The sequence below is a fragment of the Nanorana parkeri genome, unplaced genomic scaffold (genome assembly GCF_000935625.1).
Source record: "Nanorana parkeri isolate BGI_ZX_2015 unplaced genomic scaffold, ASM93562v1 scaffold2697, whole genome shotgun sequence".
Taxonomy (NCBI): domain Eukaryota; kingdom Metazoa; phylum Chordata; class Amphibia; order Anura; family Dicroglossidae; genus Nanorana; species Nanorana parkeri.
This window is the reverse complement of record NW_017308965.1, coordinates 52,713-64,919: the sequence shown is the minus strand read 5'-3', so window position 1 is coordinate 64,919 and position 12,207 is coordinate 52,713. Positions and strand designations below refer to the sequence as shown.

General features: G+C 40.6%; 1 protein-coding gene across 1 annotated transcript in view; it reads right to left on the bottom strand.

Moving 5' to 3' along the window:
- Positions 1 to 11,659, bottom strand: part of LOC108802182 (ceruloplasmin-like) — a 53,056-nt gene extending 41,397 nt beyond the window's left edge. Inside the window, exons 1-6 of the mRNA XM_018574049.1 lie at positions 11,505 to 11,659; positions 8,809 to 9,053; positions 6,987 to 7,199; positions 4,528 to 4,707; positions 751 to 1,005; positions 466 to 631 (exon numbers count right to left, since the gene is read on the bottom strand). Coding sequence (XP_018429551.1) covers positions 466 to 631; positions 751 to 1,005; positions 4,528 to 4,707; positions 6,987 to 7,199; positions 8,809 to 9,053; positions 11,505 to 11,659 — 1,214 coding nt within the window. The remainder of the gene's footprint in view (positions 1 to 465; positions 632 to 750; positions 1,006 to 4,527; positions 4,708 to 6,986; positions 7,200 to 8,808; positions 9,054 to 11,504) is intronic.
- Between the last annotated feature and the right edge of the window lie 548 nt (positions 11,660 to 12,207).

Genomic DNA, 12,207 nt, shown 5'->3' with positions numbered 1-12,207 from the left:
GAGTGAGAGCAATAATTCTAGGGCCAGTATTTTGGGGTATCTCTAAATTGATGACCTGTGGGGGCTTTTAAAGCGTCTTCTATGGACTTTTTGGGCTACTGGGGTTTTTTGCCGTTTTACGGATGCACGCAATTTGTAACCTGGGCATGTTGGGTATCGTTTTACTCGTTGTAACCTCATCTTTTATATTTCATTAAAAAATGGGTATTTTGTTGTGTTTTGGGGCATTTAATTAAATTTTTCACTAAATATTGGGGTTTAATAAGGAGTTGCGCTAATATTGCGCAACATAAAAATTTGCAACTACCACCATTTTATTCTATAGGGTCTTGGCATTCAGAAAATATATAATGTTGGTGGGTTTTAAGTAATTTTCAGGCCTAAAATGTGGAATATAACATGGGTACAAAAAATGAAAAAAAGGCCTCAGTCATGAAGGGGTTAAATGATGTGTCATTACCCTACCTGTCAGCATCATCAAGCTTCTGTCTAGTGAACTGATTCATTGATGTTGGTCCATAGTTCCACATGATCTCTTCTGCAGCAATGTAATACTGTCGAAACTTTGTACTGAAACTGCAGGACTTCTTTGCTGTGCAGTTTCTTACTTCATAGAGTGCCTGCATACCACCTGTCAAGGAACATCATATTGCATTATACAATGATGGCATATGACATAATGTCACCCAATTATTGAAAAGTTGTTACATAAAAAAGCTGTGCATCTCTAAGCATCTAAACCTAACATACCTTCTAAATGGTCATTAACTTGACAACTGAGAAGCCACTTCCCAGGGTTTTTAGTAAGCATAGATGCCTGAACCATGGATGCAGGGAAAAGACTTAGAGTGTCCACACGGTAATTCTGATATGTTAACACTTGGCCATGGAAGTAGGCTGAGTGTACATCCACCTCATTCCCCATACCAAAGAGATACCATCTCACATTTGTGTCATCACATACAGAAAGGCCTGGGAGGTTCCCATACATGTATCCATTGATTGCTGAAACACAAAAATAGGCTTAATGTATAGGCTTCATTTCATTTAGAGGAATGTTTATAATAGTAAAGAAGCAGCAAGGAAAAACAAAGGTGGGAACTTGTTTTAAATCTCCAGGAAAAGTTTGAATTACCCAAGCAGTGGGGCTATTCCCACACTGCAAGGTTTAATTGCTTGTTTGTGTTTCGGGACTCACCTGAAGCTCCGAGTCGGCTAGCTGTCAAAGCACTCCCTCCAGCCTGTCTCTTCCTCCGCAGCACATTGGAATCTTCCTCTGTGTCCACACGTCTATACACAGTGTATAGATGTGATGACTTACAGGACCTTAGACCACTGCAGAGGAGGGGGAGAGATGCTGGAAGCACCAGTCTAAAGGTGCCCATACACTGCACAATTCTCGTACGAGAATCGCGGGAAATCCCGCGATCGTACGAGAATCGTGCACTGTATGTAAGGCGTGCGACCGTTTCTACTGTACGGTCACACCTCTTCCATCGAACAAACAGGCTAGAAAACCCACCGGGAATCGTACGATTCTCGGTGACTTAGTGGCCTGCTGGTTCGACAACTGCCGAACGGGCCGGTGTGCGCACGCACACACAGCCCGTTTGCAGTCATCGTAAGCCCGCCCCTCAGGAGGGCAGGCTTGCGATGATCGCAAGTACGATCTGCCTGTCCAAGATGGGCAGATCGTACGTTTTTTTAAGTACTTTACAACCCTCGCAAGACAAAAGTCTTGCGAGGGTTGTAAAGTGTATGGCCACCTTAAGAAGAAGCTGGCTTGGAGCTTCAGGTGAGTATACTTATCTATGTAATCCACACAAAAATAATTCAGCTGCTGGACAAAGAGTAATAGTCCCTCTTTCATGAACAAGCTGCCCAGCACTATATTTAAACAATTAAATAAATAAATAAATAAATAAATAAATAAATACGATCTGCCTGTCCAAGATGGGCAGATCGTACGTTTTTTTAAGTACTTTACAACCCTCGCAAGACAAAAGTCTTGCGAGGGTTGTAAAGTGTATGGCCACCTTAAGAAGAAGCTGGCTTGGAGCTTCAGGTGAGTATACTTATCTATGTAATCCACACAAAAATAATTCAGCTGCTGGACAAAGAGTAATAGTCCCTCTTTCATGAACAAGCTGCCCAGCACTATATTTAAACAATTAAATAAATAAATAAATAAATAAATAAATAAAATATTAGAAAAGTCATTTAAAATTTCATAAAAGTATTCAGTGATCCAAATGATGCCACAAATCTCTCAACCAACTTGTGCAAAAGTCCCAGTAAGTTTGTGCAAATGATGCAAGCAGTGCAAGAATCCTCACAAAATGTGTGCAAACAAGGTAATCAGGTGATCACTCTCCCCATCCGTGTGTGGCCACAAACTGCACTCACCAGATGGAGTGGACCATTCAGATAGAAATAGTGTTACCGCACTCAGACTACAATTCGTCCATTCATCCGCAGGGATGTTAATCCGTCAGTATTCCCCTTCACCTCCTTTTCTCCATTCACCAATGCTCATGGAAATGTATTAAAAAACATCCACAGCATTTATAGCATTTTTAATACTTTTCCACGAGCATTGGTGAATGGAGAAAAGGAGGTGAAGGGGAATACTGACAGTTTAACATCCCTGCGGATAAATGTATCTAATTGAGTGCTGTAAGACCATTTGTATCTGAATAGTCCACCCCATCTGGTGAGTGCAGTCTGTGGCCACACACGGATGGAGAGAATGATCGCCTCATTGCCTTGTTTGCACACATTGGGGTCTATTCACTAAGCTGCCGTAGTGAAGTGAGCCGAACGCTGTTTGCTATTCACTTCATGTTTGTATGGCTGATTTCAGCCGTATATCGGCTGAAATCAGCCGTACATCGTGTGGGTTCGGGTGGGCCGAACATGCTCAGCATGTCGGCCGAACCGAAGTGCAGAAGGAGTTCGACTCAGCTGATCCAACATCTGGATCGGCTAAGCCGAACCTCCAGCAGGCTACTCGCTGCTGTTTGGTCTATTCTCATAGATGCTGTTCTGCTCGGCCCCTCTGTGGCACCGAGCAGAATAGCAAAATAATTAAAAAAGTAGAAAAAAAACAATAGAAAATTAATGTGCGGAGCTAGCAGTGACAGCTAGCTCCACCCAACTGTTTTCTATCGGCCAAGCAGTTCTGCTGCCCTCACTAAAGGGGACCTGATGGAGAACTGTAGGTCCCCTCTGCTGATTGACAGCAGCAGTAGGGCGGGTGCAATAGCTAGTTTGCTATTGGCTATTGCAAATTGAAATAGTCAATAGGAATCTAGATATGCATTCCTATGGTGAAATCACTTAACCCTTGCAGTGCGGGGGTTGCCCCACTGCATGGGTTAATAAAAAAAATTCCTGGAGTTCTTCTTTATATAAAAACAGATACAATACATACACAGAATATTAAATGCATGGTAAAAGAGCAACAAGTACAGCCCCAGAGCAACTGATTTGATCAAACCATTTTTTGGTCTTTCTAAAGGTGGCCATACACTTTACAACCATTGCAAGACCTTAGTCTTGCGATGGTTTTAAAGTAATTAAAAAACGTACGATCTGCCCATCTTGGACAGGCAGATCGTACTTGCAATCATCACAAGCCCGCCCCCTGAGGCATTTGTCTCCCGAGCATCATTCAAACCAGCCGAAAATCGTAAGATTTTCGGCTGATTTTCTAGCCTGCTCCTTAGACAAAAGACGTGTGACCGCACAGTAGAAACAGTCGCACGTCTTCATTCACACTGCACGATTCTCGTACGATCGCGGGATTTCCCGCGATTCTCGTACGAGAATTGTGCAGTGTATGGGCACCTTAAAAGCTTTGTTAGACCACAACCCCTTTTAGTACATCCTCACAATTACAAACCCAATTTGGATTCTCCATGAAATAATTGATTGCAGACTTTCCCAAGGACAGACCACTTAAAGAAGGAGACTGTCCCTGGGAAATGCGGACAAATGGTAAAAGTACACAAGGGACCCAGCCTGGCTGCCAGTGCTTTTTTTTAAATTACTTAAATGATATATATTTTTTGAGAGTGGTTGTATTGAGGGTAGTATTGTTAATTTCTTTATTTTGTATTTCTGTTCTCCTTTTTCATGTATTTAATTGCTGTGTACTTCCACTTCAATTGTTTTTATTGTACATTTTGCACATACATTATTTTTCTGTGCAAAAAAAGTAAATAATTGAGCCAATTAGGGGCTGTTCGTTCTGGGCACAAGAACAGGTCCAGGATAGTTTAAAGGAGCTTCAGTGACCCTCAGGAGCTAATCCCTAATACAGACTAGGTATTCACAATCAATTGTGAGTGCTGTGCTGTTTGTAAGGCAGAAATGGAGTCCTGGATGATGATGTATTTACAGATTCATATGACAGAAGTCACAGGAGGCTACAGTCTAAGTCAGAAGCATAGGTGAGAGCAAGATGATTTTAGCTGGGAACTGTGTTCCATGAACTCTAAATATGTTTTAAAAGAAAAGCCTTACAGTGCATTTTATTGCTCTCCACAAAGTCATCATCCTCTTTATCCACCGCAGTAGGGTTGGTAAAACTATTGATATTTTCATCTATATACCAGCTAGAATTTTCATCAATCACGGAAAACATCAAGATAAATTCTTCTATTTTTTCTTTCTTTCCAGACTTCTTTGTTCCATCCAGGGCACCTTAAGTAAATGATATACACAAAGAAAACGTTATCTTAGAATGAATATACCTGTAATAGAAACAACTGTTCAAAGATTAAAGGAGAACTATGAGGTGAGTGAAAATCACTCATCCTCATAGTTTGAGACGACGTGTGACAATGAAACTGTCACACGTTTGCTCAATAGATCGGGAAGTGAGCGAACACATACAGTTGCTCACTCACTTCTCGATCGATTCCCTGCACAGAGCCATGACTCTCCTCCCCTTTTCGATCCTCCAGCGCTGACTGGAGGAACGGACGGGGAAGGGGGCGGGCACAGCTGGCTCTGCCTCTAGATAGGCAGAGCCCGCTGTCACTCACGCAGCTTGGTGGATCTCGACAGTAATGTCGGTGTCCGTCTCAGCTGCGGTGGTCTCAGTATACCGCGAGCTGTAGCTCGCAATATACTGAGCTTTGGGTCACGGGAGGATGCTAGTGTTTGTCCTCCCGTGACCCTTAAGAGAACTATGGGGAAAAGCACTGACCCCATAGTTCTCCTTTAATAGAAAAGTTTCTTATGCATCTGCCTACTTTACACCTAAAATATAGAATATGTGTACCTTCCACCTCTGAGATGAGAAAGTGGGACACTTTCCAGCACAATGTATTTAGGCAATGTAATAGACACACCCCTACAATGCCCGCAGTTACGCAGACCATTAAAAATGTATATGCTAAAAAATTATTGGTTAAACTCAGAATTGTTGTTTTCCATCATTACTTTTCCTTACTGGCTTTTTAAAATAGCAAATAAGATAATTAAGTGATAGGATGAAAGGACAAAAAGAGGAACAACTGATGAGGAAAGAGCGACAAAGAGAATTGATTCCAAATGAGGAACAGATAGGAAATATGTTTTGTTAAAGAGGAAGGTAAATATTTACTACATAAAAATGGATTCCTAAATCCATCTAGGTGTACTGTTTTATTAAATTGCCAACTCTATATCTGGTTGTAAAACTTTAATAAAAATCTGTTAAAGGAGAAGGGATCCATAGAGCACTGCAGGTTAACTAAAGAGGCGGCACAAGACATGCAGCTTACTCTGAGGCACACTTTGACTGAAACAGCCCTCAATAAGGAAGTCACTGCTGAAGAATTACTAAAGTGTGTAAACGTACTTCCTAAAAAAGAAGCAAACAGAGGGCCTTTAAAATGTAAAAAAGCCTAAAGTATCAACTGCTGGCTTAATAGCAGAAAGCAAACTATTCATGTGCTATATTTCATATATACACAAAAACATAATCCTTGTTTCAGTTTCTCTAAATTAACCATACTCTCACCACTGCAGGCAAAAAAAATGGCACTGCAGTTAAGTCATTTATGTATAGTGGTGTGTATTAAAAGCTAATAATTGTGAGGGAGCAAACTTAGTTTCAAGAAAGAAAAATACAATTATACAGTACAAAAATGTAAGCTAACATGGTGACTAAGTACTAGTGATGGGCCAAACAGGCCCGAGTTTGGTTCGAATTCGAACTTTATAACATCCAAAAAGTTCTAACTCGAGCTCAATGCAAGTCAATCGGGGTAGAACTTTCAAAAACAATTGTTACCTTTAAGAGGGCTTATATGCAAATTATTGGCCATAAAAAGTGCATGGGGGTGCGGGTACTGCCCTGAGGGACATGAATCAATGAAATAAAACTTTTCAAAAATACTGATTTTAAAGGAGCAGTGGTTTTAACATCACTTAAAGGGTAACAATAAAAATAAAAAAAATATTTAGATATCATGCCTGGGGAGTCCCCATAAACTGCCTGTAAATTGGCAAATCTGTACAAATTTTTTTTTTATTCTTAAAGCGTGCGCTTTAGGTCTGGTAGGAAAATTGAGGAGGGACCACATTTGTTTCAAAAAAAGCGTGGGGTTCCCCTTAAAGTCATAGTAGGATCTTACGGTCTGCTAGGAATTTTAAGGAGGAACCTCACCCGTGCGGTCCCCCCTAAAATTCCATACCAGACCCTTGATCCGAGCATAGGCCTGGTAGGGCTGGAAACGGACACACACACACACAAGTGAGCGCCCCCCTCCTTCCTATACCAGGCCACATGCCCTTGGCACTGGGAGGGTACTTTTCCAGGGTCGCCCCTGGGAAAGCACCTTGTCCCCGTGCCGATGGGGAAAATGGCCTCTTCCCCACATTTCCTGGGGCGTTGGTTGTGGGGGTGGCAGGGACTGATTTAAACAGTTTTATATGCTTTGTGAAGAACTCTTCTAATGAATTAAATAAGTAAAAATTAAACTATTGCTCACCTGTCTTACAAATAATCATGGGTCCCACAAGTCCAGAGTAAACATCCTTTGGGCCATCAATGTGTGAGTGATATAATCTGATAATACAATCATCATCCCTTGCGGACGGACCTTGGTCTTCCACTACATCCCACTTGTAAGTATGACTTTCTCCAGGTTTGACAGCATCATCCTTCTTGTGTGTCCCCGCGGTTTTGTCTGGGTATAAGGCACCTGTAAATATTATCAAGTTATTTCCAATAGGCCCGCAGCTGAAGCCTCAGATATAAGATTTTTGTTTAGTATAAAATAGTGGAAGGTAACGTTATTTTATTGTAATGTTAAGAAATGTTTTTGAAGAGCTTCTGCAAAGAAGACCATTAGCCAGAATACAACTGCATTGATATACCCTTGCCCATACTTCTTGCTAGAACAGGGTCAAGTTTTTCATTCCCAGTTCTGAGGTTAGGACGGTGGTTTTAGGGAGACACATACAAATGCATTTTTTTTTAGTTTTGCTCCTAAAAGTTTGTATATATTATTTTATTTGAGTTATTGTCTTTATATGTGCTGCACTTTAACACGTATACATGAGTTCACGTCACAAGCATTTACATAACTTTTTACCAGCAAAAACTGAAAGACTCTTGCAAAAGCAGAAAAATTAAGCAGTCAACTTCAGAGAGTTTACATCTCCCTGACAAGGACACAAACACCATTCAAAACAACAATAACAAACAAAATCAGACAGGGGTTCAAACCAGTTATCACTTTAAAGCGGAAACTTCAACCTCCTATCATTTAAAGCCAAAGAAGGTGCCATCTTAGCCTCTATTTGGAATGCAGTTGCCATGGTGCTACACGTGAACAGCAATGGCACCAACCATTTGAGGGCTTAAAAGTTTGGTTGAGAGCTGAAAAAGTTACACTGGCAGCATTAACAGTTGGCATGCCTTAAAAATAACTGTTTTGGGAGACATTAAAGCCCATTTCCACCTTTTAGGAGTTATTTAAAAAAACAAAACATCTGCCAGCATTGTACACCGAGTTTACATGAAGCAGACATATGCAGCTGATGTGTATAAACACAGAAACATTCATGTTTCTGTGTTTTGCAAGCAATCTGTGCACATTAAAAATGAGCTCTCCACCCTCCCCCATTCATTAGTATTCATGGTGGCAACACCCCCCCTTCCCAGGACAGTGTATTGTGTGCAAAGGCAGAGCTGGTGTTTAGTGATCGTGTTACACGGAATCACAATGAGGGGGGCAGCTGTTTACAGCCTTCTTTACAAGAGTGTCCTGTGGAGAAAATACATGTACCTTTTTTCAGCGATTACCGCATGGATGTAACCCCATTGAAATCAGTGGGGCCGCGTGGCAACCGCTATATGTGCAACTGCACACAATCGCGCGGTCTAGTGACGCACATCCTGGGTCGCCCAAGTCTGCACCAGCTCTAAATGTGAGATTGTAGTTCATCACCAAAGTGTGTTTGGAGTGGTGGTTACTTTACAACACACACAGGGATCATGGGGGAACAAAAGTAACCGCCCTCCAGAAGGAAGGACAGTGTCAGCACCAATTCAGACATGATTTGAGGATCTACAGCCGAGTCATACACAAATAAGATACATTTTTGTTAATAGTTGAGCTACTTGAATGTTTTTAAGTTTTACCTCCTGAGATTAGTGCCACTTTAAGGAGGTAGGAGAAGATTTGAACACCAATGAGCGTTTTCCAATGAAATATCTATTAATTTAAGATGATGTTTTAACAATTATCTGTCTGTCTATCTATCCATCTATCTATCTACAGTATAGTTCTCTGCAAACATGCTTACCTTCATTTTCCTTTGTGTACTCTACTCCATGTGGATGTAAGCCGTATGATATGGAAGCAAAGTTTTTAAGATGGACAATTAAAGTGTCCCCAACTTCTGCTCTTATGATGGGACCTAACAATCCCAGCCAATCTGGTTTCTTTATTTGTTCTGTATATAAGCCATCGGTGAATTGCACATAGGAAGCTTTCTTATAGACTCTGCCTATTCGGTTGGGGCCTTGTTGTAAATAGACGCTGGCATGCCTGGAATGAAACATTAACAGTGAGCACTCAGTGGGTTGCTATATTAGATACAACTGTAACACAATGAAATGAACAGTGAATGATGTGTCTGTGACTTGATACATAAAGCATAAATACATGGTAAGGAGGGTGAATTGTTGTACAGCTGAAGTTAAGAATGGAGAAAAAGCAGGATCGAAACAACCTTGACTGTACGAGTGTAGAATGTTTATTGGTTCCAGAAATGGTGGTTGCAGCATCTCAGAACTCTTGCAGTTTTCATAAACTATGCTATTTGAAGTTTGCAGTAAAAGGTGCAAAAACAAACATATACAGATCGAGCGTTCTCTCAGTGAAATTTAAACAAACACATTGTGAGAGCAAAACAGCCAGCCATGTTTAAAGTCCAACTTCAGTCCAACTTCCTCATGTATCACTTGCCCCTCCCTTTTAGATTGTAAGCCCTCACGGCAGGGCCCTCCTTAGCATCTTGTCTTAAATTGTATTGTGACTGTAATGTCTTCCTTATATTGTTAAGCGCTGTGCAAACTATTGGCGCTATATAAATCCTGTATAATAATAATAATAACTTCAGGCACAATTTTTTTTTAGTGTTGAATAGAGTGGATAAGAACTTCTATCAGGTTTTTATTGCTGACTGTGACTCTGAATGACACCACTGTGATACCATGGCAAGAAATTGGATAAATGGGAATCGCTAGGACAGGAAGACAGACAGAGCAATAAAAACCTGACAGCGACTTTACTCTTTCCTCACAGTGAAAGAAGTTCTAACTGTTCCTCACTCACAACTTTTGTCTAGAGTTGGGATTTAAACTGACAGGAAGTCCACCCCAGCTCAAATTATCAGGGGACTGTACAATATGTGCAGCCTTGGAGGCAATGGGCTACAGCAGCAGAAGACCATGGCAGTTTTATCTGACAATATCTCAATTTCTACCCACCACATGTAATGATAGAGTCACATTTTTAGCACACACAGCAGTAACACTTAACTCTTTTCTGTCTTATTTAATTTATCCTTGCACCATATGTTCTAATCGCTCATCTCATATCTGGGTCCTACATAATAAAATTGGATGGTCTAATCCCCAGTCCATGTAAATCAACCCAGACTAAATATAGAGACCAGATTTAATCTCAAAAAGTCAGAAAATAAAGGTCTCTGTATGAGTCATGTCCTTCCATGACCTAAGCAGATTAACAGGGCCTGTAGTACTTCAGAGAACATATAACAGACCAGTGCTATGGATATTCCAGATCCATTTATAGAGTATATAATAAAGCTGTTTTCTTACTGTCATTACATCAGTAGAAACCAATAACTAGAGCACAATGTTATACAAACCCACAATGTAGTTATGTGAATAACTGCATTGTAATTGTACAGTGGTGGACAATAATGTATGTTACATAAGAAAAATGAAACTGTGATATGATCTCCTATTTTACACTATGTCAAAAAGCCAAGTTTTTTAGGATAGAAGAATAGAATGGGGCTCTGGTCAGGTTTTATTGCTTTTTGAGTTCAGGGTGGGGAGATTCTCCATCTCTATTTTTCCTAGAGGCTAATATTACAAGGAAATAAAGTGATATATCCAAAATTCTACAGTTACCAACAAAGTGATAGGCGTGGGGTAATATTCCTGTGGGGGGTTTGAAGAGATTTCCTCTTACTTCCTCTTGTCTCTCAAGGACCAGAAGTGGTGGAAAATCTTTCCAGTGGGACAGAAAACAAAAACCATTAACCACTTCGGCATGTTCACGTATATATACATGTCCTGCTCCTTAAGTGGTTATACCTAGAACATGCTGCAGCCATGTTCTTGGTATCGTTGTGTACAGCCGGCTACCCCGGGCTCCACCCACCCCAGTGCGGGCCCGGGACCGGCACGGCGGGTCTCCCCCCATTGATCGGAGGGAGGTCAGCAAGCTTTTAGCCGCTGATCTCTCCACCGATCACTGTCACTTTTTACATTCTCCAGCTCCTAGAGCCAGGAGAAGAAGCTTGAGAAGCAGATTGCTGCTTCTTTGGGGTCCCTAGGTGGCATTAGGGGTCTGAAAGACTGGTAAAGTATTTTGCGGTAAAGCCTATTTTATCCCAAAATACTTGTTTGATAAACAAACATTTGCGCAAATATCATACAATATAAAAAATTGCAACTAGCATGTTTTGTATTCTACAGGGCCTCTGCTTTCAGAAAATATATAACTGTTTGGGGGTTTTAAGCTGTTTTCTAGCCAAAAATTCAGCTTTTATCATGTGTGTGCAAATAGTAAGAGACTGCTCTGGACAGCAAGTAGTTAAACAGCAAACTAGACATTCTCTACTCAATACAAAACTAAAAATGACGTTTTCCCAAGAATGTTAGAACAGGCTATCTGCCAATCTTTGCTCTTCTTAGTCCGGAGTTCTGTTTGTTTGAGAAATATGTCAGAAAGATTACTTACTCATCATCATCAATGGGATTTCCAGAAATTATATTTTTTCCACTAGGAGCATAATTCCAGTTGATTTCTTGAATTCCAATGAAGTACTCCCTGTCTTTGCCAACAACACATACAACAAACAATACACAGAGTAGGTGTACTGTGAAGAGCTTCATTGTACCAGTGTAATGAGCAGAGCTCAGTGACTGAACCTCAGCATTTATAAAGCATAGAGCTTCCTAAAACATTGGCTTCACTCTGGAATTTTGCTATCAAAGTCCTATTTGCTGATCAGAGCAAACACATATGCCAGTAAAATCATTTTGCAAGTCTATATTATGCAATGTTCTATCAAAAATTGTTCATATTTAGGACAAGCATTTTCCAGATAGTACACTTAGTCCTCGTGAATTTTAAACTGAGAAAAAGGATAATTTAAGATAAAAGAAGAATTTGATGTACCTATTACATACTCTACATAGGTTTGAGGCAAATACTGCGGGTTTGAGATTTGTGGTCCCAGCGAATTTAAGTGCAGATTTGCCCTGTAGAATTATTTTAAACCATAATACACTGCATGGCCTTTACCCCCTTGCTGACCAGGGTGTTTATACCCCCTTCCTGTCCAGGCCATTTTTCAGTATTCAGCCATGCAGTACTTTGACTGATGTTTATTCCGTCATGCAACGCTGTACTGAAATGAATTTTATACCATTTTTTTGGG